This window comes from Poecilia latipinna, unplaced genomic scaffold (assembly GCF_001443285.1).
Source record: "Poecilia latipinna isolate Pla-1442-1.1 unplaced genomic scaffold, P_latipinna-1.0 Scaffold1878, whole genome shotgun sequence".
Classification (NCBI taxonomy): Eukaryota; Metazoa; Chordata; class Actinopteri; order Cyprinodontiformes; family Poeciliidae; genus Poecilia; species Poecilia latipinna.
Window position 1 is genome coordinate 15,767 of NW_015114494.1, and position 25,087 is coordinate 40,853.

At 39.6% G+C, this 25,087-nt stretch overlaps 1 protein-coding gene across 10 annotated transcripts in view; it reads left to right on the forward strand.

The window, feature by feature from the left end:
- The window catches only part of abcc9 (ATP-binding cassette, sub-family C (CFTR/MRP), member 9), a 47,229-nt gene that overhangs the window by 8,797 nt on the left and 13,345 nt on the right, over positions 1–25,087 (forward strand). For 6 of the 10 annotated variants that reach the window (XR_001421790.1, XR_001421787.1, XR_001421789.1 and 3 more), the window contains 29 exons: positions 170–336; positions 420–521; positions 1,731–1,871; positions 1,944–2,135; positions 4,370–4,534; positions 5,100–5,255; positions 5,343–5,477; positions 5,856–6,018; positions 7,029–7,069; positions 7,159–7,301; positions 7,512–7,620; positions 7,864–7,971; positions 11,214–11,286; positions 13,184–13,289; positions 14,826–14,864; positions 15,472–15,510; positions 17,292–17,393; positions 17,944–18,028; positions 18,121–18,201; positions 19,146–19,283; positions 20,008–20,133; positions 20,562–20,661; positions 20,733–20,806; positions 21,177–21,482; positions 22,149–22,303; positions 22,996–23,065; positions 23,166–23,323; positions 23,671–23,763; positions 24,139–24,241. Coding sequence is in view for 2 of the 10 variants with exons in the window: in XM_015015045.1 (XP_014870531.1) it covers positions 170–336; positions 420–521; positions 1,731–1,871; positions 1,944–2,135; positions 4,370–4,534; positions 5,100–5,255; positions 5,343–5,477; positions 5,856–6,018; positions 7,029–7,069; positions 7,159–7,301; positions 7,512–7,620; positions 7,864–7,971; positions 11,214–11,286; positions 13,184–13,289; positions 14,826–14,864; positions 15,472–15,510; positions 17,292–17,393; positions 17,944–18,028; positions 18,121–18,201; positions 19,146–19,283; positions 20,008–20,133; positions 20,562–20,661; positions 20,733–20,806; positions 21,177–21,482; positions 22,149–22,303; positions 22,996–23,065; positions 23,166–23,323; positions 23,671–23,763; positions 24,139–24,241 (3,470 nt within the window). In the remaining 8 variants the exon portion in view is untranslated. The remainder of the gene's footprint in view (positions 1–169; positions 337–419; positions 522–1,730; positions 1,872–1,943; positions 2,136–4,369; positions 4,535–5,099; positions 5,256–5,342; positions 5,478–5,855; positions 6,019–7,028; positions 7,070–7,158; positions 7,302–7,511; positions 7,621–7,863; positions 7,972–11,213; positions 11,287–13,183; positions 13,290–14,825; positions 14,865–15,471; positions 15,511–17,291; positions 17,394–17,943; positions 18,029–18,120; positions 18,202–19,145; positions 19,284–20,007; positions 20,134–20,561; positions 20,662–20,732; positions 20,807–21,176; positions 21,483–22,148; positions 22,304–22,995; positions 23,066–23,165; positions 23,324–23,670; positions 23,764–24,138; positions 24,242–25,087) is intronic. The other 4 variants (XR_001421793.1, XM_015015046.1, XR_001421792.1 and 1 more) reach the window with 3 other exon arrangements.

A 25,087-nucleotide genomic window follows, 5' to 3' on the forward strand; every position in this document is an offset into this window, starting at 1 on the left:
CTCAGAGACATGAATAAATAAATCTGACATTTTCTTTCTTTCATTATTGTTTCTTTTAGCAAATAGAAATAGTTTAGCTACTTCCACCAACCTTCAGACCTGAACCAGGAGATGATGTAACTCCAGATGGGGTGTATGTAAACTTCTGACCGTCTCTCTTTGCTCCCAGTCCTCTTCATCTACTGGGTGTTGGCGTTCATAACCAAGTCCATCAAGCTGTGGAAGTTTGCAGAGTTTGGCGTCTGGTTCCAGTACCTGCGGTTCTGCATCACGGCCCTGTTGGTGATCCTGTACGGACTGCTGATGGCCGTGGAGATCAACGTCATCCGAGTCCGGGTTCGCCACAGCATTCCCTCCTGCTCTGGAAAAACCTCAACAATCTGCTTTACCTCCCTAATTTTGTTCTTTTCTTTTTATAGAAATATGTTTTCTTCACCAACCCCCAGAAGGTGAAGCCGCCGGAGGATTTACAGGACTTGGGCGTCCGCTTCCTGCAGCCGTTCGTCAACCTGCTCTCTAAGGTGCTTCTTATAATTAACTGCACTGAAAAAACACAAAATCTTACCAAGTTTTTTTGTCTAGTTTCTTGAAAGAAGACAAAACTAGCTTACAAGTAACTTTTCATGAAGATAGAAGAGCTTGTTTTAAGTTAAAATTTCTTGAATATTAAATACTACCTTCCTGGCAGATTATTTCAGTTAAAACATGACATTTTGTGCAATTATACAACCATACATCTTTGAAAAGCAGAAGAGGACCCTCCTGCGCAACCAACAAGAATGCAGTAAATTGTTTCTGGATAGCAAATAAACAACAAAACACTGGTCTTTTTCAGCAGCCATTGTACACCACATGCCCCGGTAATACCAGCTGACCAAACTTACAGAAGTTCAGCTGGGGTTGCTAGGTAATGGGGCGGAATTCTGCTGGGGTTGCTAGGTAACGGGCTGGAACTCCGTTGAGGTTGCTAGGTAACGGCAAATGTGACATTTAATTTCCCTTTAGAACCAGAAAAGCACTTTTGAATTTAATTTTGAATTAAAGTTTTAAGCTTTAATTCAAAATTAGCTTTTGAAATGCCTCGCTTTCTAGACACCAAAAGACATTTCCTTACTACCAAAAAATGGATGAGCGTTTTTTGTTTTAAGAGTTTAATTCAACCCTTTTTCTGAAGGATAATTTTGTTTCCAGAGACTCCATAATTCATTTTATTTGTTGTTTTGTTTATTTATTTTGGATATTTAAAATGTCTTCCAGTTCCATGTTACATGTTCATTAGAATTTAAAGTTTGTTGAGCTTTGAGGATGTGTTCTTGCGTTATTATTCCCTTAAATCATTTGAAAATTGTCTCAAAGCAACTATATTTTCGGTTATTGGGATAACTTCTGATACAATTTATCAACTAACAAAATTAGTTATCATGACAGGCCTACTTTTGAGATCCAGATGGAAAAACAAAAATGTGCAAAATGTGAATTTTGCATAGTGGGAGGTTTAGAAAAAGCCTCTAAATGTTGAAGAAAAGTTACATGTAAGTTAGTTTTATTTTATTTATAGTGTACAGAGATATTTATACTAGAAATCAGGCAAAAATACTTTTGTTTTTGAGGAGTAATAATTACGTTTCACATGAGAGTTAAGAATAAAGGAATATTTTGTCAAATCTATTTGAATCTGGATGTAAATCCTAGAAAACGGAGTTTGTTCTTGTTCCGTTTCTGCTGTCTAGGCGACGTATTGGTGGATGAACCCTCTCATTATCAGCGCCCACAAGAGGCCGATAGAGCTGAAGAAGATCGGGAAGCTGCCCATCGCTATGAGAGCGCTGACCAACTACCTGAGGCTGAAAGACGCCTACGAGGATCAGAGGGTGAGCCGAGCGACGGTCCGACCGGGTCCGGTTGTTGCTCCGCTTTTATTCGCCCGTTTCTCCTCAACACAGACAGGCGAAGACCCGGATCGAGCGCCGTCCATCTGGCGCTCCATGTACAGAGCCTTCGGCCGGCCGATCCTGCTCAGCAGCACCTTCCGGTACCTGGCCGACCTGCTGGGCTTCGCCGGGCCGCTCTGCATCTACGGCATCGTTCGCAACCTGGGTGACAACAACAACAACACGTCGGCGAACAAGAACACGGTGAGCGCGACTTTCCTCCTGCTGGATCAAAATGAGAACCAGCAGCTCTTCGTCATTAGGCAGTAAATCAATTAAACGCACAATGAATTAAAAACAACTCAATCATTTCCATCTGCATGATTTATCGTTCTTCTCTTTTTCTATAAAATCTTCAGTCTAACTTTACAGACTTCATAATTCTTTTTATTTAGTTTGGATATTTTAATATCGTCCAGTTCCAGTGTTTATATATCCAATAGAATTTAAAATTTATTACTCTTGTTTTATTGCGTCATTACAATTAAATAACTTGAAAATTATCTGAATATTATCATATATTCATAGCAGATAAATTGCTGATCATGTCAGGCCTGATGCTGCACTGTGATTTAGTTTCAGTGTTGAAGAACTGCAAACATCTTTCTAATTGATATTTTAAGCCTCTGTTTTTTCTGTTCCTCATGTAAAAAGATTTTATTGCAGCTTCATTATCTCACACTAAAAAATTACAAAAATCCAACCATTAATTTGAGATTAAAAATAAAAAAACCTTGTTGAGATCAAGATAGCAGCATCGTTTAGTAATTTAACTGGAAAAATCAAGTTTCTTTTTCAGAGCAGTTTTTAGTTGATTTTATGTTTAAAGTTGATCATTGTGTCTTAAATCAAACTTTTACTTTGAAATCCCAAACTTCCTGTTTCCTGATGGTATAAAACTGAGACCCATTTCTTTTACACTCCCTTCAAAATGGGAAAGACAGGAGAACATGTCATTCAGTGCACAAACATGTGAATAAATATAACTTGTCAAGTTTTAGTAACTCTTTTTCTGGTTTAATATGGAAACAACAATTTTATTTATATTTTTGCATTTTCAAATGAAGAAACGATTTTATGCATTTGAAGTTTTCTAATGAAAGGATTTGGGTCTGTTTCTCTACTTTCCACTTGTTTAGAGTTCATGGCATCATGAACTCTGAAATACCAGGAGATTTTATTTAAAAAATCCAAAGGCCGATGCCAGGAACTGGAACGAGGTCGTTATCGGGTCAGCTGTCCGAAACCTGAAGCCATATTTGGACGCTGAAGATTGTTTGCTTCATTTTTCAAGACTTTTTAAAACTTTTGTAGCGTAAACGAGGCAAAGCAGACAGACGGAAAGCAGACGGAAAGCAGACGGAAAGCAGACGTTAGCACCTCGTTAGTTCATGCCAGCCTCAGAAAGTCGGAGAAGCAGCGCAGACGCTTCTGTGCAGTCAGGAAGTTTTCCTGCGGTTGGTTTGTCTGGTCTGAGTTTACTGGAGATGCTGTCAAGTGTGTTTTAGTGGGTCCAGCTGGGCAGCAGAGACAGAGAGCAGAGCTCAGCATCTCTCTCAACTCTCTCATTTGTCTTTGAAATATAAAAAAATGCTCAAGTTGTCTTTGGGATGAAAATTTGATCTGAAATATTAACGCAACTTTAGCTGAAAGACGAATAAAGAAATCAACAGGGCTTAGAAATAAAATCTGAAACTAACATCTAGTTTCCAGTGCAAATATCTTAGTAGACTTAAAATAAGATAAAACTGACTAACAAGAAACTTTTCATTAAGATATTGGAGGTAAAAAATCCTTAATGTTGAAAACGTTGATTATTTCACTTATAACCAGACGAAGTGAAATAATCTGCCAATAATTAATGTTTTACTTAAACCTTCTATATCTTAAAATTGATTTGTTTATATATATTTTAAGTTTACTAAGCTGTTTGCACTAGAAACTAGAATAAAAATATAGACAAATATTTTGTGTTTTTGCAGTTTCGCTTTCATCATCCTTTCTGTGAGGTGTGTTATGACGGGACTACAATTATTAAAAATTAAATATCAGCTTAAAATGACAAGAAGCTTGAATACGTTTATCAGATATGAGCAGCTCAGGCTGTGTGGATCTTTATTCAATATTCTCGTAATCGTTTCAACGCCCTGCTGCTGATAATAATTAGATTCTGTTAAAGATTATATTTTCCTTCCTTGTAAAACCGATGCTAACATATAACTTCCCAAGATGCTCAACTCGTTTTAATTTTTTTATTTTTCACGTAGCAGTTCTTATAAAATTACTATTTTATTCTCATATTATTGTCATCTCGTCAAACAAGATGGCCGCCCTGACATCACTTTGAAATATGGGTGAAAAAAACAAAATTAAATCTTCAAAACAAAACATTTTTGAATCAAGCATCGCCTGGTAAATTTACTTGTTTGTGTTTGCAGGATGACCATTTCCGTGTGTACTTCATGGACACCACCGAGCTCCTGGAGAACAGCTACGTCTTGGCCATCCTCCTCTTCCTGGCGCTGGTCCTGCAGAGAACCTTCCTGCAGGCGTCCTACTACGTCACCATCGAGACGGGCATCAACCTGAGGGGCGCTCTGCTGGTGAGGGACGCATCAGGAAACAGGAAAATGTGACAGTTCAGCTAGAAAACCCAGTTTTTAACAATACAAGACTTCTTTAGGATAAAGTGGAGTGTAGTTCAGCAACACATGAATGATGCAAACTCCAAAACACACAAAGAAACAAATGCAACCAAAAATCGCTGCAATCACAGAAAAAAATGCTGCGATCAATAAACAAAATGCTGCACCTTTATTTAAAAATAAAATATGAAACGGTGCAAACTTCCTCTACAAAATGTAAGTCCTCCAGACCACTAGGGGGAGTAGACCAACAAATCATAAGGGACCAGACTCTGCACCTTTGTTGGCCACAAAACACACAGCAGATTATTTGCTGCCATTGTTTACCTTTCCTGTGACCGGATGTTAAAACCTTTAAATATTCCAGAGGATTTTTCTTAAGATTGTAAAAGTGTAAATACTTTCAGGAGGCTTAGAGAAAACACGAGGAAGTTTGGATCTCCGTCTCACTGCTAGCTGCTTGCAGAAATGTTTCGCCATCACCTGGTGATCCTCAGGTCTGTTTTTATGTTTCGTTACCAAGGCGATGATCTACAACAAAATCCTGCGACTGTCCACCTCCAACATGTCGATGGGCGAGATGACTCTGGGGCAGATAAACAACCTGGTCGCCATAGAAACCAACCAGCTGATGTGGTTCCTCTTCCTCTGCCCCAACCTCTGGGCCATGCCTGTTCAGGTGAATCACGGCTGCTTTCCTGACAAACGTCGTCAACCTGAGCTGTAAATGTGGATCTGGTTCAGTCTGTGCTGTTCTTCGCTTCAGATTGTGATGGGAGTGATTCTGCTCTACAACTTCCTGAGCTGGAGCGCCTTAGTTGGAGCGTCGGTTATAGTTCTGCTGGCGCCGGTTCAGTACCTCATCGCCACAAAGCTGGCAGAAACTCAGAAGAGCGCCCTGGTAAGCAGTAGGCTTGAATATTTGTTCAGTTTTTGTGCAAAAGTATTCAAACCTCTAAGCTTTTTACATTTGTCACATCAGAACCACAAACTGAAATAAGTATGGAAATCCATTTCTTTTGTCTTGTTCAAACGACTGATTTGAAATCAAACAGACTTTATTGTGATTGGTCGCTAGAAAAGCCTTTCAGCTCAGCCATTAAAGCCTAAAATAGCATCTCAATGCTAAACATGTAACTAATGCTAATGTTGGCGTCAGCAGTCCGCATTTCTAAAACAGCTCCATGACCGATCACTTCCTGAAACTCTGGACACTGAAACAGTCTCGTTATAAGAAATGGGTATTAAACTGTGGCCGTGTCTCGACCCGGTCCTGCAGGAACACTCCACAGACCGTCTGAAACAGACGACAGAGATCCTGAAGGGCATAAAGCTGCTGAAGCTCTACGCCTGGGAGGACATCTTCTGCGACAGCGTGGAGCAAACCAGAGGCAAAGAGCTGACCAGCCTCAGGACGTTTGCTTTCTACACCTCCATGTCCAGTAAGACGGCAAACAAAAGCTCAGGCATTGTTTGGTAGTCGTTAGATGGGTCTAATGAAGGTTTTCTACAAACATTAGCTTCTTTTACAGAAAGTTGGATTTCATCCCCTATAAAGATTAATAAGAAAGAATGGAGGATGGCCTTCTTACAGGAAACTGCAGAAGTTCACGACAAAAGAAAGATTTCCAATAAGAAGATTTTACTTAAGAAACACCCAGACCTTAGAGATCCAACCCCTTGTTCCTAAAAGCTTTAAAGAAAAATAGTCAGTAACTGTTAAGCCCTGACATCCCTTTCTCTGTAGCTAATTAAAATTTACCAAGTTGTTTTCCAAAGATTGATCTGTTCAGTGATGAGAAATTTGTTTGGAGAAGTCAAGGTGAAGCTTTCCCAATACGGAGGGATGGTTTTACTGCCAGAGGAACGGAGGGCGATTAAAACCTTAATGAACGGTTAAAACTCATTATCCCCATAAGAAAACGTATCTTTGTGCCAGGTTTTAACCGTCCAGCATTTCACTTGAGGTACAGGCTGTTTTCCCACCCTGTAGTGATCTACCAGACTACCTGAAACACTTTAACCGAATCAGACCGAGCTTTGTAGGCGTCCAGACACCTCACAACCCAACCGGATTTTCTAGGCAAACGGAGTGGAGTTGTGTTAAAACACGGCTGGTGGGAATGCAAGCCAAGTAGCCGTCCGCCTTTGCTCCACTGTGGGTCCAGTTGGGACGGCGTTCTTTGACCTGAAAGCCTCATCTTGACTCCACTTTAGACACATAATCTGGTGCTGGAGTGGATAAAACAAACCAAAAATAGGGCTTGGTTCATCATAAGAAACGGTCTTCCCTCAATCCTTGAGAAAATGTGTTATATTCCCAGTAGTCGGGTTTGTCCCAGAAATCCATCCAGTTTAAATGAACTCCACCGATTGATTGGTGAAGCATCCAGGCAGAGGATGCCACAGATTCCTCAGGTTGTGGATGATGTCCTGTTTGATCTGCTTGCAGTTTTCATGAACGCTGCGATTCCCATTGCTGCCGTTCTTGCTGTAAGTTTAATTATTTCATATCTTGATTTCTACAGCAGCTTACGTACCATGAACTGTCAGAGGTGAAATCTGAATTTGTTCTTGTCCAGACGTTTGGGGTTCATCACTTCCTCACCAGCAGCATTCCCAGTCCTTCTCAAGCCTTCGCAGCGCTGGCGCTTTTCCACATCCTGGTCACGCCGCTCTTCCTGCTCTCCACTGTGGTCAGATTTGCGGTGAAGGCTCTGGTCAGGTGGGTGTTTTACTGGTGAGGACAGCAGATCTGGTTGTTCTGGACGTTACCAAACATGGAGATGTTTCAGCTGCTGCATCTGCTGAATGGAAAAGCTGACATCAGAGAACAGAAACTCTAAACTCCTGAGAGATTGCTGGTATTAAACTCTTACCGTTCACACTTCTCATAGACCGGTGTGTGTGTGTGTGTGTGTGTGTTTGCCTAAAGTGTGCAGAAGCTTGGTGAGTTTCTCCAGAGCGATGAAATCGGGGACGACAGCTGGAGAAATGGAGATATATCAGTTTCCCTGGACGTAGGGAAGAAACACCTGGGGATGGTGAGCGCTACTCTTAACAGATTATTCAGAAAAACTAGCAAGTGTGGCTTTCAGGATCTGATTTATAGTTGGAAATTAGAGCTTTCCCTCCAGTTGAGTTTTGTTTTTATCATCAAAATTCAGTAAAAAATTGTTTATCTTGTCGCAAAATGATTTTATTTTTTGCACGTCTTCTTATTTTTTCTGTTTATGCATTAATGGTAAAGACTTTGTTTCATGGTGAATGTTTAACATCTTTCAAAGACCAAAGCCATCAACAGGAAGCAGCCGATGCGCTACCAGATGGACAACTACGAGCAGCCGAGCCGGCGGGCGATGAGGCCCATCGAGACGGAGGATGTGGCCGTAAAGGTGAGGGTCAAAGTTCAGCAGCTCTGAAAGGGTTAAAGCTAATACAGCAAACAAAGCCTAAACTCTTTGTTCAGTTTTCAAGACTAGAAATGATGATCAGTAAAGGAGGAAAGCAGTTTGAAAGATCAGAGGACTTTCTGATGAGTTTCCACCTCTGGACCCAGTTAGAAATACTTTGTTTTTACTTTAAACCTCTTAAGTCTGATGACTCTCATGGCCAGAATTAAATTACCTACAGTGACAAAACTGCCTTGATTGGTAACTTGACTGAAAATGTGTAAGAATAAAAAACCTCCTACCAAATAAATAAATAACCAAAAGAACAGAAAAGCAGTTTTGTAACTTGGCTAAAAACTGATTGGTAACGTGACTAAATAAAAAATAATTACAAAATAAAATAAAAAGCAAAACAAGTAGACACACAAAGAGCAGAAAACAGTTTGATTGGTAACTTTTTCAAATTGTTAAATAAAGAAAACAAAAAAACAGGCAACATTTTTAGCATTTTTTGCAGCTATGCTCCAACATGTAAAATTTTAAAATGTAAAAAGTGTGTAAACACGTGACTCTGCGTGTGTTGAGTTTGTGCGTCGTCTTGCACAGGAAATGCAGAATTCACACGAGAATTATTTGCCCCTTGCAGGGTCTTGTGAAAGTGTCCAGATTTTTCTCAGCCGCTTTGTAAACGCTGCTCTTCCTGTCCCATCCCTGCGGAGTGACGCTCCGGTCCAGACGACCGTCGGCTGATTAAAGCAGAATCTGCTGCTCGGTTAGACGCTCAGTCAGCATCAGGACTCGGGTTTCATGGACAAAAGAAAAATAATTTCACTTTTCAGGCCTGAAACGATTAATCGTGATTAATCGGTTATTGAAATAATCGTCAACTAATTTAGTAATTGGTTCATCTAGAGTATACAGACTGGAAAAAAGTGGTGATATACATTTTAATTTAAGTTAAAAATCTTTGTCTATAAATACGTTTTAGCCAAAACTTTTCACTTGGCAGTTTTAGTTTCACCTGGAATGCTGTATTTTTACATTTTAGGCAATAAAATGTTTATTTTCTGATTTTGAAATTGGATTCAGTTATTTGTATCTTTTAATTATATTGTATAAAAAAGGCTTATGTGGTTGAAAAATCTGAAGAATGAGACATTTTTTATCCGGTTAATAGTCAGAATAATAAATACTAAGTATTGAAATAATTGTTAGTTGCAGCAACGTTGGAGCAACTTTGCAGAAAACTAATTTGTTGTTCATGGATGCAGTTTTGTTTTTCTGTAGAAGACAAACAGCTGTTTGTTCCAGCTGCCATTGACTGGTAATGAGTTTTTAACATTTTGAATTTAGACATGAACATTAGCAGAAATATGAAGGGTTTTATTGGCTTTTTTTAATTGAAGTTTTTTCTAATTATTAAGGAGAATGTTTTCCAGCTTGTACTGGATTATTTCATTGCTGGTGTAATTAGATTGAATCCTGGTCAAACCCTGAACTCATTTTCTGACTTCAGTCGCCCTTTGTTACATGTGTTCTCCTCATTTTCCTGTTTTTCTTAATTTTTCCCACGGGAGCTCTGACACCAGTCTGTGATGTCCACTATGTTTGTTATTGTTCATTATCTGTGGGTGTTCTGGTTTTTTATGTTTTTATTGTCACAAAATTTATAAAAATCTGAAAAAATAACCAAAATCAGTTCTGCAATCTGGGCACAAAGCATCTATCCGTGCACTTTCTCCATGTGCATCAAATGTGACCTAATATATTTGGCGTCTCTCTCCGTCTATTATTTAAATCTTTCCCCAAATCAAACAAAAACAAACTCCAAGCAGCTTATCGTGAGTATTTTCCCTAACAGAAACAAAAGATGCTGCTTTCTCTAGATTCCTGTTGGGACCAGTAACATGTGGCGAGGGGAACTGTGGAATAAAAAACCTGGGGGGGTTCTTGTTAGATAAAATAAACATAAAAATAAACATGTAAAAGCAACAGATGGGAGGAATGTAAACAGTTTGAGCAGGAAGAAGGTTTCAGTGATTAGATTTCTCTGCTGCTGTTGCTGCAGTCTTACACTTCCTTTAACAAGCTTATAGAGTCTGACCAAATGTTCTGGAACTCTCCTGGGGTTGCTAGGTAACGGGGCTGGGTTGCTAGGTAACGGGGCTGGGTTGCTAGGTAACGGTCCAGTGACTTAACAAATGGGAGGTTTTTGAAATGGCTAATTCTCCAACATGAAAAATCATTAATTTATTGCCAATAAATGTTCTGGGTGGTTTTCCTTTTTTGGAAGCAGTAGAGACATAAAGAGCAGCATAAAATGTACAAAAAATGGGAATTTTGTATAATTGGTTCAGTTTAAAGATCATCTCACACTTCAGTTATTATCATAATTGTTTGTTATCCATTATAGAAATAAATACTATGCAGACATCAATCACAAAAAATCCTCCTGCTGCTTAATGATTATGGTCTGTTAAACATGCCAACTCATCCTTTTATTACACTTATTATGTGTTAAAATACTTTTACTGGCTAATATTGGTAAATAAAGGAAACATAATGCAACCTCAAGCATGTAGGAACTTCACTTTTACTGCTTTTTATGTTTTACTCAAGCCAATTTCAGCACTTTTTCAGCACAGGAATGTGGGAGGGTTTAAGAAGGTGAAATACTGTATTTGTTTTTATTTGTTGTCATTGTTATTTAAGCTGTACTGTAGCTACTGGACTGAAAATGAGTGGAAAAAACAGCCAAAGTCCAAAAGAAAAACAGTGAAAATCTGTTAGAAGGAAAATTTAAAGATCAAGATGGACATTAAATCAATGTTTTTAACCTGTCTTTTAAATGAATAAACATTTCTAGTTTTCTTTATTATCGTTACCTCAAAATTTCCAGCTCATTGTTTTTGTAGCATGTAACTCTGATGAAAGTCGGTGAACTTTATTTCTGCAGATTTTCTGGTATTTTTGCAGAACCAGACTTGCTGACAGCTGTTTGGTTTCCCCCGTGTTGTGAACGCAGTACGTGTCGTTCCTTGTGTGAAGCTGTTATCTAACCACTGTCCACTCCTGTGAACTCGCTCACAGGACTTCTTAAACTCGGGTCGGGTCATGTGCTGTGCTCTTGTAGGTCAGTGCGTAACAGTGAAACGGCACGTAGTCAGGCTGAGACATCTGCTGTTGCTACGAAATGTCTCCAAAACGATGCAGTCACAGTTTGCTTCCTCTCTGTTTCCGCCCAGGTGAGCAGCGGCTCCTTCACCTGGGGAAGCAACCAGCTGACCCTGTCAGACATCAGCATACGCATCCCCACAGGTCAGCCTCCCTTTCTGCCTTAAAAATAAATGTTTATCAAGCACTCATGGTTGTCTCTGTGTTTGGGTTCTCCACAACACAAAATAATGTCAATGCAGAACTGTTGAGCACGGCGGTGGAGGGGTGATGGTTTGGCCTGTCACAATTAGCAATTTAATTTCATCTGTTTTTTGTTTATTTATTTTGGATGTTTAAAATATCTTCCAGTTCCAGCGTTAAATGTTCATTAGAATTTATAGTTTAATGCCTTTATATTAGTTGAAAATGGTCTCAAAACAACAATTTTATCATCCAGCTAAATTTGATGTGACAGGAATAACCCGACCTGGATACTTTGCAAGTTTATGCAAAGTAAACTTGCAAAGTTCACTTCGTTCAGAAAAATAAAAAAAAGTCCTTATTTCCCGGGTTTCGGCACCAAAATGTTACTTTTCTGTTCAGTTTTTATTGAAGAGAAAAATGGCAACAGCTGTTCGTAATTCGTAACCTAGCAACCAAAAATCAACAAAAGCAAGACAGTGACAAAACAGAACCAGATCCTGTTAAGCATTCTTCAAAATAAAAGACTTCCTCTATTCAAATAAATCATGTCTCACACTTAAATATATTCCACTTCATATACAATCATGTTCAATACAATTAATAATAATCATCATGTAAATTTTGCATAACATATAATTGTAAATCAGTCACTTATCATGCAAAATATACTGAACAACATATAATTGTAAAAAAAGTCACAACACTTCTTTCTGCTCCTTTTCATATATTTATTTTAGTTATTTCATGAACTATTCATATTTCTTGAGTGAATGGAATAAAAAAGTAAAATAAAAATAAAATGTGTTGCAACAACCGAATCAATTGAGTCAAGAGTCAAATGAAGGGAAAACATTAAGGTTTTATAAATGCGATTGAGACATTTTCTGGGGAATAATGTACTTTAGGTTTGACTGGCAGTTTTCAAATGCAACATTGTTTAAACTGGTGCAAAAAGCACTTAGATTGACCATTTTCTCTAGTTATTAATTGGCACTACATCATAAAATTATCCTGAAAAACATAAATTTTCTTTAAGTTCCTAAAGGCCAGTTCCTTGACTCCACACCAGATTTTGTTGATGAATTTCTCAAACTGTCCATCTGCATGAGTATTTTTGTAAATTTTATTTAAACAGTATGGTATTTAAATAAAAACAAGCTTTTTCAGTTATATTTTATGAGAAAATTAAACTTTTTAGAACCGTTTTTTTGAAGTTAGCAAGCTGGCTTATTTGAGGACATAAAATACCTTTCTGTTCTGGAGTCAAAAGCTTCTGTAAACTATTAGTTTTGGATTAGCTGAAGCATCAGATGATTGGTAAATGGTTCAGAGTTGATGTTAGCATGCTGCTTAAATCTGAGCTCAGCAGTCAGGCCTGAACCAGAGTCGGGCCGCCCGTGCAGATCGAGTGTCAGGAAGCCGGGTCGGGCCGGACAGATGCAGAGTTTCACTCACTCCAGTTGTCCTCTGGGATGTGACTTCCCTGCAATCCCAGTCATGCTACTACTAAGCAAACAGCGGCTCCAGCGCTTTTCTTCTCTGCCAAAGTGCTGAAGAGGAAGTAACTGGACATCTTAAAGGTTTCTACTTCAGAAATCAAATCTGCAAGGTTGACTCAGAAAGACGGCTAAGTTTAGACATGTTCTGCACATGTTTAAGTTTAGCACTGGTAATGAACGAAGTCACTGGAGGTGGAACATTTCCAGGATGTTTGCAACAAAATCAGTGACCAGTACTCACCAGTACTTACAGTACTCACAGGAAGCAGAACAATATTGCTCTTTTAATGTAACTGTCATTAATTTGCTCAGTAGATGAAAACATTCACCTCATATTTTATTTGTTTCCATCCCAGGTCAGTTAACGATGATCGTGGGTCAGGTGGGATGTGGGAAATCCTCCCTGCTGCTGGCCATGCTGGGTGAGATGCAAGCAATCGATGGAAGAGTTTTCTGGAGCAAGTAAGTCAGTGGAATAACATTTGGAGAATATCTAAGGTAGAGAATATGGCATTGCTGCAAACACTGTATTTAAAAAGCCACATTAAGCCCAACAAGTAAATGTTCAGTTATAAAAAAGCTGCTCTTCACCGTTTGTTTTTTGGCTAGCTCTCTAGCTCTCCACTAATGCTAACTTTGCTAGTTATATCTCCTGTTATGTTTTGTGCTTTACATACAGAAGCAGGAATGTAAAAAAAATATTTTATTTACACCTCTAAGCACTTTTCCTAAATGAAAATGTTTGTTTGCAACATCTAACAGATGCAAGATTAGAATAAAGCTACTTATTGTTTGGTCATTATTTTGCTAAAGTAATTTTTAAATGAACAAAAACAGAAACAACTTTTATTTTTTTATTATTAATTTGTGGAATTTGTGGCTTTTAAAGAACTGGAGCTGAAATTCACTTCACAGTTTCCTGTTTTTAAGTCAGTTTTTGGTGGCTAACCAAGGCTAGCTACCAATGCTAGCTTTCCCCCCAAAATGTGGCTCCATTTGCTGTGTTGATGCACCTGTCACTGCTTTTCAAATGTCATCCATGGGAAGTTCGCATAAAGGTTCAGTTGTGTTAGAGTGGGAAGTAAAAGCTGCATTTCTCCTCTGTCCATAGGACAGCTTTAGTGAGCTAGCCAGTGATGCTAACTATGAAACACATTCTTTAGTTATAATTTTTGACTCATTTTGCTACATTTTTAAGTATAAAAAGTGAAGTATGAACATATATTTCCACAATATATGTAAAGTTGAAGTGGAAAATTGCTTGTGAATGTTATTCTTGATAATGTCAATAATGTTTTTCTTTTGTTTATAAAAACAAAAAGTGGAAAACTTAAAAAAAATGTAAAACTGATTTGAGAAATTAAATTGTTTTCACAGAGCTGGAAGAAAAAAGTAAACTTCAAAGGTTTTAGGACATTTTATGGCTAGCTGCTAATGCTAACTCTGCTAACAGAAAGTGTGGTTACTGTTGTGCTCTTGTCTTAAAAACACAGGAATCCACCGTTATGCCTTTTTGACAGAATAAATAGCTTAGTAATTCTCAAATTGGTACATTAGGCATAAATTAGGGCAACACTTTTTGTTGCACCTTTATGTGGCAGTTTGTGTTTTGTTGCTAATTGCTTCAGGTAAACAAGTAGCTTTGGAGCTAAAAGTTAATGTTAGCAGGCCTTATTGTTATGAAGGAATGCAGACAGAAAATATTAAAAAGCAACACAGAAATAGATAGAATAAGGAAAGTGGAGGTTTTAGGGAATGTGATGTGCTGTCCCTGTAGACTCGTATAAGTGGAATTTAATTTAATCATAGTTACAGGTTTAAACTTTAAGGTCTGTCTGAGAAGTCCAAGTGATTTTCAAACGTTCTCCTATCCTAGTTTCTAACGAACATCTTGATGCTCCAGAGCTGCACACTAACGTTTCTGCAGATGTTTGGTTGTGTTTTTGTCTGTTTTCGTGTCTTTGGTTTCACTTTATTTCCTGCCTTCATGCCAATCAGGCTGCCTGATTGTGAGATGGCCCACGAAGGGAATATCAGGTACTTTATTTCTGTCCGTGGTGTGTTCATCCTGAAACAGTGAGCAAGGTTTCTGCTAGGTTACCTCTCTCTATAAGAGGGTCTAAAATTATCCTCAGTTTCTTTAACTGTTCTTTTGACAGCTTATGTTATGGGGAGTATTTTAATTTAAGTCGCAGCAAGTAAAAGCATGCACAAATACGTAAAATACAAGCAAAGTGCTCATCTATTTTATGAAGCATGTTATGACTGTTAACAGTCACCCTTAAAATACTTTACCCAGCTTCCAAACTTCACAACTAAAGTAAATAAAAGCTGCTTTAAATCCCTGAAGCCCATAAATATGAGACATCATTGTCGAAGAAGCCACAAAACCTAATTATCACAGGCAGACAGGCAGTGACAGCATCACTTGCTCTTCTTTCCTGGGTGGGAAGGTTAATGTGATAATCAGCTGGCCATCTAATAACACATAATCACCGTCTGCAGTTTGACATGCTAGCTTTTCGTTTTATGTTGAGGTCCATGCATTTCTCTCTCTGTTCGCTGCTTTGTCTGTTTTTGCACGTTTTCAATGGCGGATAATTGAGTCGTGGGTGAATTCTGACTAAGATACTGATTTTGACAGTTGGTCAGAGACAGAGGACTCTGAGGAGGACGTGGGGAGGTACAAGCTCTTCTGATCGTGACCCGTTTGACCCGTCGTTCGCCTCTCCTGCTCCTCCCTTCATCCGCTCTAACCTTGTTCATTTTTGTGCCTCTTAAAAAAGAGGATGCTGGTTTGAACTTGGTCATGAACACCTATGCATGTGCAAAACTACTTTCATTTTTTATCAAGTGTACTAAAATACTGTCCATGTTTATTTTTATTTTGCATTTGTGAATCTTTATAAAAGGTGAAACATGTAGCTAAAGTTCAGTTAGCATTCTACAGCTTTTAGATGTTTCACTTCTTCTTTGTGTCTGAATCTCTTCGAAGAACTTTATGCTGAGGATAAAATCTTCCCTTTTTGATTCAGGACATCTAAAAGTTGCAGGAAAAACTGGTTTTAGACTGTTCACATTTTCCCCTGTGCTGTAAAAATATGAACAGCCTTTCTACCAGCAGATTCTGCTGCTGAGTTGCTGTCGTTGTTCGTGTGTTTAGGAGAAACCGCCGTCTGCAGAGCTTTATCTAGTGAATCTGCTGCTGGTTTCCCATGAGAATGCCGTCAGTTTGTGCCATCTGATCCTGGAGTGGTTTGTTTTGTTAATGCTGGGAGTCGTCGCTCTGCTGAACAAAACGCTAATATCTGACATATGTAGCTGTTTTTATGCTTCAACAGAGATGATCCTGCAACTTAAAATCAGAAAAAGTACAGATGGTATGGAAAATTTTATATATAATATTCGAAAAAAGTTTGATAATGTTCTTCTAAGGGTGTTTTCACACCCGATAGTTTGGTAAACTCACTTGGATCCAGCTTGTTCCCCCTCCAGCTGCTGTGGCTCTGAGTCAAACCAACCTGTTCCCCTCCTGGCCTGTGGGGGCGCTGCACCAAGAACCACTGAAGGAAATGACACAGAAACCTCTGAAGACACTGAGAGCAACTTCCTTCTTCACCAGATGGAAACAAGATGGAGGCGTCAGATTTTAGCGGTTGGAGGATTTCTCTTTATGCTAAAGACCAGGAGCCATTTCTGCTGCTAGCGCTAGGCTAACACATTAGCTGTGGTTGTTTTTACCCAGAATGCCCTGCGCTGTAGTCCACTTCCTGCTTTTGGAGCGGTCTCTGGTCCGCTTGGCGTTCAGATATAGATTCAAACCAAACCAGAGTTCACTTCAGCCGAACCCAAAAGTTTGTAGGCGGATCAGAGTTTTTTTTTTTTTGTCCAATTTATCAAACCTTCTTCACTGAGCCGAACTTTCAAGACAAACGGATTGGAGTTGGATTAACTTGGACCCAACATGGCTGATGTAAATGAGATTATGATCTTTTTGTTGTTCCCGGATTGTTTTGATTTTTTCCATTTTCCATACCTGTAAAAGCTGCGATAATTCAAGATAAGTTTATTCTAACCCCAGAATGTTGCAGATTTATATTTGAACGATTTACGATCTGGCATCAAATGATGTTTCAGAATAAACTACTGAGCTTCTTGAGTTCTTGTTCCTTCAGCAGCGTTTAGTCGAGACTCCCAGCAAGGCGCTACGGTGGTTTATTTTTATGAGTTGCTTTATCCGATCCTGGTTTAATTTTTTTCCCGCAGGTCATCTTTAACCCTTTCCATCCTCCGCCTTTATCCCTCATTTCTGGTGAATTGTTTTTTGTGTTGTGGAGTTTGACCGTTTTCCAAACGTCGTCGTCCTCTCGCCATCAGCATTCCTTCTCTCTGAAGCTTCATGGAGGCAGAACATTTGGTTCTCATTTAATGTCTCTTTGCCTCCATTTCCCATAATGCCTCCAGCAAGAACAGGAACTCTGTAGCCTACGCTGCCCAGAAGTCCTGGCTGCTTAACGCCACGGTGGAGGACAACATCACCTTTGGCAGTCCCTTCAACAAGCAACGGTAACGCTGAGTTTTCCTCTGACTGGCACATCTCCGCAGTTTGTTTGCAAAATGTAAATAAAATACTTCAGGTCATTGTAGTATGACAAACTGAGGAAAAAGGTTAAGGGTCGCTAAGGTTAGCTTAGGTTACTGAAGTTCTACTACATTTTGTTGTTGAATTTATTTTTAGAGCTAACACTATTAGCAACAGCTAGCACCATTAGTAGAAACTAAATCCATTAGCACAACCTAAAGAGTTAGCAAGAGCTAAGACCATTAGCAATGCTAACACCACTAGCAGAATCTGAAACCATTAACTAAGCAAACACCTGCTGCTGGAACAAACATGATTAGCAAGAACTACCTGGAAACCAACAAATCTTGATAACGAATGGACGTTTCATTGATTATAATGATCTTTAGGTCTTTGTAACGTAACTATTAAGTTGGAGGAAATGTTGGAGAAACTGGAGTTCTGTGCAGCAAACTGTCGGGTTGGCCGTTCAAGCACAAGCAGCTCCGATTCTGTCTTGACTCCGACTGCTGTTCTGGGTCCGGGTGTTTTTAGGTACAAAGCTGTGATCGATGCCTGCTCCCTTCAGCCGGACATCGACCTGCTGCCGTTTGGAGACCAGACTGAGATTGGGGAGAGGGTTGGTGTCTGTAATCTATTACTGAAGTAATAAATATTTACGTGGAGTAATCCCGGAGTCTGTCCTAATGTTTTGTGATGTCGGTGTTTCAGGGGATCAACCTGAGTGGGGGGCAGAGGCAGAGAATCTGTGTGGCCAGGGCTTTGTACCAAAACACCAACATTGTCTTCCTGGTAAGTTACCGTTTCCCTGAAATGCACAAAGTATGAAAATGGAGGAACAATTCAAATTTAGCACATTTAGCATAAAAACATACATCTTCTGCATCAAAGTCTTTATGTGCAGTTAGACACCAGAACCAACTAAAGTAATCAGCGAATTTACTGTTCACTAAAGTAGCTCAAGCTAACACCCTTAGCTGGAGCTAACACTATTAGCCACATCTAAAATGATTAGCAAGAGCTAATACCATTTGCTGAACCTGAAACCATTAGCTAGAGCTAACAGCATTATCTAGAGCTAACAGGATTACCTTCACCAGAAGCAGATAAAATTTCAGATCGGTTCAGCCAGAATCTGGACCTTAATCTGCAACGTAACAGAAAAAATGTCAAACCAAATAATAGTTACAAAGGTTAAAGGTCACAATGGCAGCTTGAGTGTTTCCTATTAACATTGGCGTGTGAATCCACTGCGGTTTCTTTTGGATGCTGTGAGTTTCTTAAATGAGACGAACAAGAATTCACATGTGAATCTGCTCCTAATTGAATTGTATAATTTCCTGTTGGTTTAAATTCTTATCAGGCAGATATTCCACATTAACTCCCATCTCGGTCATGGCGCTGCGCCCTCGCTGTCTGCAGCGCTCTGTGTTTTCCTTGACGTCGTCTGAATATGACAGAACATATCTGATCTGATGTCAGGCGCTCTCAGCATCATGTGGAAAATGTTTCCGACGCTTGGCAGACGCTTTCTGGTGTGGCTGAATTTTTAATTATCCAAACAGAGTCGGGCGCCAGACACAGAGTGAAGATAACTCACACCCCGTGTAAACTTAAAACCTCAGGAAAGGCGTTGAAGTATTCACGCTCTCTGCTGCTGCTGGGTTGTTTTTTTTCTCCGAGGATTCTGATTGCGATCTGGTTTGTGATGCGTTCATGGTTTCCACTTCATACAGGACGATCCGTTTTCAGCGCTGGACATCCACCTGAGCGATCACCTGATGCAGGAGGGAATCCTGAAGTTTCTGCAGGACGATAAGCGAACCGTGGTCCTCGTCAGCCACAAGCTGCAGTACCTCATACACGCAGACTGGGTGAGGCTCCCAAATCCAAAACTGATGCTAAAGTCACCACGAAGGTCAAAAAACAGCTGAAAGATTCAACACTATTGTGATTTAATTAGCGAAAACAAAGCCAAAGTAGAAAACGCATAGGTAAAACATCAGTGATGAATTTTAGAGAAGTAAATGTCTGTCCACCAATCTGTGAAGGGTTATAAGGCCTAAAGTCCTCGACAGCTTATATAATCAGAATAAAAATCATCTTTATTGGCCAACATTGTTTGCAGAAACAAATAATTTGACTTCAGCTTCACACATCAGCAGAATGCAGACTTTAAGAATAAATAAATCAACTTTAGAGGAGACAACAAGGTCAAATAAAAGGAACAAATATGTACATAATGTATGAAGGCCGGTTCCAATAAGTAAACGGAGTTTGGTAGTAATTACTGTTACTCATTTATATTTGCTTGAGTAACTTCTTATCACGATAAATGATAAACGATAAGATAAATGCCCAAACCTAGTGAAAAGATCGGAATTGGTCGAATCGGATTGCCATGAAAAAGTTGGTAGTTTCAGGTTAGCAAAGCTCCAGAAGGCCTGCAGCACCGTTTGGCAGAACGGAGAGTTGACCACGATGTTTGGAGGGACCCAATCAAAACAAACGCCTCAGACCAGCTGCTACGCACAGCGGCGCTGCGTTGGTGACCAGATGTGAGTCCTTCTGTCCTGTTAGTTGGCGTTTTGTGTCCAGATCATAGCGATGAAGGACGGCTCGGTCCTCAGAGAGGGAACCCTGAAGGACATTCAGACTCACGACACGGAGCTTTACGATCACTGGAAAACTCTGATGAACAGGCAGGACCAGGAGCTGGAGAAGGTAGAGCACCGTTTCACTCCACATGACCTGGGATCAGGCCGGGCCTCCACACCACCAGGGGGCCCAAGAGCACCAAGCTAACATGATGAAGAATAGATTTAAAGTAACAGTGAATAAAACAAACTAAATGCTGGAGAACAATTTATAGTTGTTGAGGAAATATAAGATTAAATACCACCCTATATTTCAAAATCCAAATGTTTTGTTTAGTTTGCTACATATTAGAATCAATATCCATAATAAACTGGAATAAGCGAATTACTAATTATGCTAATGATAGCAGGTATAGAGTAGCTTAGCAATGATAAAGCTAATGGTGTTAGCATGTTGTTAAAGGGGCCCCAAATAAAAACCTGCTTAGGGCCCCAAAAATGCTGTGTTCGGCCCTGCCTGGGACTGGTGGTGATTTTAACCTGCTGAATCTGCAGGATATTCAGCAGGACAGTCAGACGACTCTGGAGAGGAAGACGCTGCGCAGAGCGTTCTACTCCAGAGAACCGAAGAACCAGATGGACGATGAGGACGAAGGTGATGGAAACTTTCTCTTCTTCTGCTGCTGCTTTGAGCTTTTTCACTAAATCAGATCGTTCTCATTCCAGAGGAGGAAGAGGAGGAAGAAGATGACGATAATTTCTCCACCACAACCAGCAGACGGTCCAAGATCCCGTGGAAGGTAACCAGTTGGAGACTCGGACTCTGGTCGTAAAATAAAAGATGTCAGAATTGACTAGGACTTGGAGCTTGACTGGTTTCATTTATGCTTTTCACTCTTTCTCTTGATTCTTCTGCAAAGGACTTTGAATTGTTTTGTACACAAATTATGCTACACAAGTAAATTTGCCTTAACTTGGACTTGACCCTCAAAGACTTGGGACATGACAGACTTGAGACTTGATTTGGGCAAGTCCTTGAGAGACAAGTCCAAGTCTAGTTTCAGGACTTGAAGCTGGACTTGGGACTTTATTTGCTGGGAATTGCCTCGGGCTGGTAGAAGCTGACTTGTGGGCATGTCTGCCTCTCCGCTCTGTGCTCCGTGTCTCCAGATGTGCGGCTGCTACCTCTCCTCTGGAGGCTTCTTCATGGTCTTCCTCATGGTTTCGTCCAAGCTGCTGAAGCACTCGGTCATCGTTGCCATTGACTACTGCCTGGCTCTCTGGACTTCCACCAATAAGACGAAAGCAAACCTTCAGACCGCAGCCAATCAGACGCCAGCATTCCTGCAGAACTGGACCGCAGCCAATCAGACGCCAGCATTCCTGCAGAACTGGACCGCAGCCAATCAGACGCCAGCATTCCTGCAGAACTGGACCGACTCCATAAACTCAACTGATGTTTCTCCTCAGCCTGAGGTCACTACTTTTGTTTTAGCATAATGATTAATAAAGCGCTATAGCTGTGCTTTATTACTATCTTTTTTCCACATACAACAAAAATATCAAATATTTGGATTTAAAAGTGTGAAGCATTGAGAGTCACTTCTACTATGATCAGAATATTTATGGATAAAAAATATTTAAATTGCCAAGTATGATAAATCAAAATATCTTTTCAGGGCTAGAACAGAAACATCTATTTCCCTTCAGGCCTGTTCCAATAATCAATCAATCAATCACATGATAAATTACATTTTCATTTTTGTGATTTATTGTTTTTTTCTTTCTACCAAACACTGGATGATTAAAATCTCCAGTTTCAGACGTTTTTGAAGGATGAATTCATTATTCACTTTATTTGTTTTATTTATTTTGGATATTTAAAATGTATTCCAGTTATTGTTAAATGTTTATTAGAATTTAAATTGATTGAACTTTGAAAATGTGTTCTTGCATTATTATGCCATTATTACCATTATTGTACTCAAAAATGGTTTGAAAACAAGAATATTATCATGAAAATTTGTTAGAATTTATAGGTATTTATGTATCCATCATTAATTGACTGTGTCAGTATTTGCTTTATTTATTGTTGTTGTTTTATGAATTTTTGCTCTGTTTTGTGTTTTTATGACCCTGCAGCAGAACGTGTACTACCTGCACGTGTTTTTCGTCCTCTGCGCGGCAGGGATCACCTTGTGCCTCATCACCTCCCTCTCTGTGGAGTTTCTGGGTCTTTCTGCGGCCACCAACCTGCATCACAACCTGCTCAATAAGATCATCCACGCCCCCATCAGGTAAACCAGGTCCAGGCCTGCAGACATGTCGGAACGTTTTGGGACCCAAAGCTCCCAAAAACTGCTCAGATTTGTTGAAACTGTCACTATGTTGTGACAGTTTGAGTCAGATAAGTTCAGGCTCCTCTGCTTTCTCCTAGTGTTAACTATAAATAACCAATCAGAGCCAGGAGGCGGGTCTTAGCGCCATCAATCACCTCAGTGTGATCACAGGCTATGCTACGCTGCAGCTAGCTGTCACGAATGCTAAAGCTACTTGTAAATGAGTGGAGTCCAGCTTTCTGGTAAATTACGGTTTTCACCCTCTTGAATAATTTTACCTTTTTATTTCTGTTACTAATAATTTACAATCAACAAAATTATTTTTTTGTGCCAATGGAGAATTAGAAAAAAAAAGTTTAACGTCAAAGTGGAAACTGGTTAAATAAAAATATTTAACACAAACTAAGAAATTGGAGACACATTGTGAGACAGGAAGCACCATCTGACTGGACCTGTTGGATTAGGTCACTTTAAAAGGAGTAAATATTTCTGCAGTCACTTTGTAGAAGTTAGTTTTCATGTTGATATTAAATCCATGTTATTCATCAGGGCTGATTTGTAGAAGCAATAAAAACGATAACCCCAGTTTAGCATATAGAAATGTGCTTTACTTTTTATTATTTTTAAACCTTCCTGATGATTTTTCTCAGGTTTTTTGACGTCACACCTTTGGGGCAGATCCTTAACAGATTTTCTGCTGATACCAACATCATCGACCAGGTAAACACAGACAAATATTCTGGAGTGAAGAGTTGTAGCTATTGACTGCTTTACTGTAGATTTACGGATCATGTATCTGGTTGTTTCTGTTGTTTTTCAGCACATTCCTCCAACGCTGGAGTCTTTGACGCGGTCGACCCTGCTCTGCCTGTCCGCCATCGGGGTCATGGCTTCCATCACTCCCATCTTCCTCGTACCTTTGGTGCCGCTCGCCGTCGCCTTCTACTTTATTCAGAAGTATTTCAGAGTCGCCTCCAAGTGAGTCTGCAGAGCAAAGTTTAAACTGTTTAGGGAGTTAGCTAACAAAACGGTTTCATCTGAGAAATGTTCATAGATATAATAAAATATATTTTATTTTGATTAAACATGGACAAATTGCAGTAAATCAGGATTCCCTGTGGAAACAGTGACGTTACTTATTGGATGCTGTTAGCTTGCTAGCTAAGCGTTTAGCTTGTTAGCTAAGCGTTTAGCTTGCTAGCTAAGTGTTTAGCTGTTTAGCTTGCTAGCTAAGCGTTTAGCTTGCTAGCTAAGCGTTTAGTGTGGCGTCTCAGAGCCACATAAGGTTTTGTTTGTCCCCCTGTGATGTCTGCTTGCTTTGACAGGGACCTGCAGGACCTGGATGACTCCACCCAGCTGCCTCTGCTCTGCCACTTCTCTGAGACCGCCGAAGGCCTCACCACCATCAGAGCTTTCAGGTACGCCATGCTGGCCGTGAACATGGCTGCCCAGCAGGACTGGCAGGTTGTTTCATGAAGCTCCGGCAGCAGAGCAGCTCTTTCTGTGTCCTGCTTGTATTTCTGTCTCTCGTCTCTTTCCCATCGGTGCTGCTGTCCAGCTTTAAGCTGCTCTCACGCTTTCTGTCCCGGAGGATTTCTCCTTCCCACCAACACACCAACGCTCGGCACAATCTCACACACGAGTAAACATCTTTCAGAACCAGTAAATCAGGGGATCGTTCCCATTATTATCACTGGTCTCCGTGGTAGAAAAACATCTTTTCCAGACAACATGGCTGACTGGTTTTGTTCCTGCTTCCTGTTTACAGTTTTAAGCTCAGATTTCTGTTTCAGACACGAGGCGAGGTTCAAGCAGCGCATGTTGGAGCTGACAGACACCAACAACACCGCCTACCTGTTTCTGTCTGCTGCCAACCGCTGGCTGGAGGTCCGAACGGTAAGGAGCCGACCAGAACCAGCCGGAGAACAGCTCTGGTTTCATTAAAGCTTAGTTTTATTTAGTTGGTCTAAATCATCTAGTTTTAAATAGTGTGTTTGCTCATTTTTATTAATTAAATACTGTTTAGTTATATAGTTTGAGTTTTTTCATGCTTTAGTAAATTTTTAGGTGCAGAGTTTAGAAAGTATTGTGATTATGTTTACATCGACGAGGTAATAAATATTTAACAGACCATCTGATTTCGGCGTTTTCTCCCATTTTGCCGACTAAGATGGAGGAGAAAGGAGAGACGAAACGACGGTGACGTAAACAGTTTGGAGAAAAAATACATTTCACATCAAACCGAAAGGCTAATAAATCGATTAATAAACAGAAAAACAAAGAATATTGCACAAACAATAACAGCCTGTTTGGTTGTCATGTTTTAGTTAATTTTATAAATGCACAATATAGTTCCCGTTAATTACCGTTTTTATTTATGTGTTAAGGTTGATCAATTTCAGTTTTTATTTTGTTAGTTTTAGTTAATTATAAAAACTTTGACATTTATTTAAACACATCCAGATGAAAGAGTTTAATCTCCATCGTTAGAAATAAATTCAAGAACGGCATCGCCTTCCAACAGAAACGTTCATAAAATAAACTAGTTTCTCATTTTATGTCTCGTATTGACAACCATTTTTACATAATGAGACATAAAGATGGGTTCCTCTGACGGGTTAATCATGTTCACGTCAGTTCAAAAGGCCAATAAATAAATTAATAAACATGAAAATAATGGATAGTATTTCTGTGAACTCAGATTGTTTTATAAACACACATTTTTCCCATTAATTAACGTTT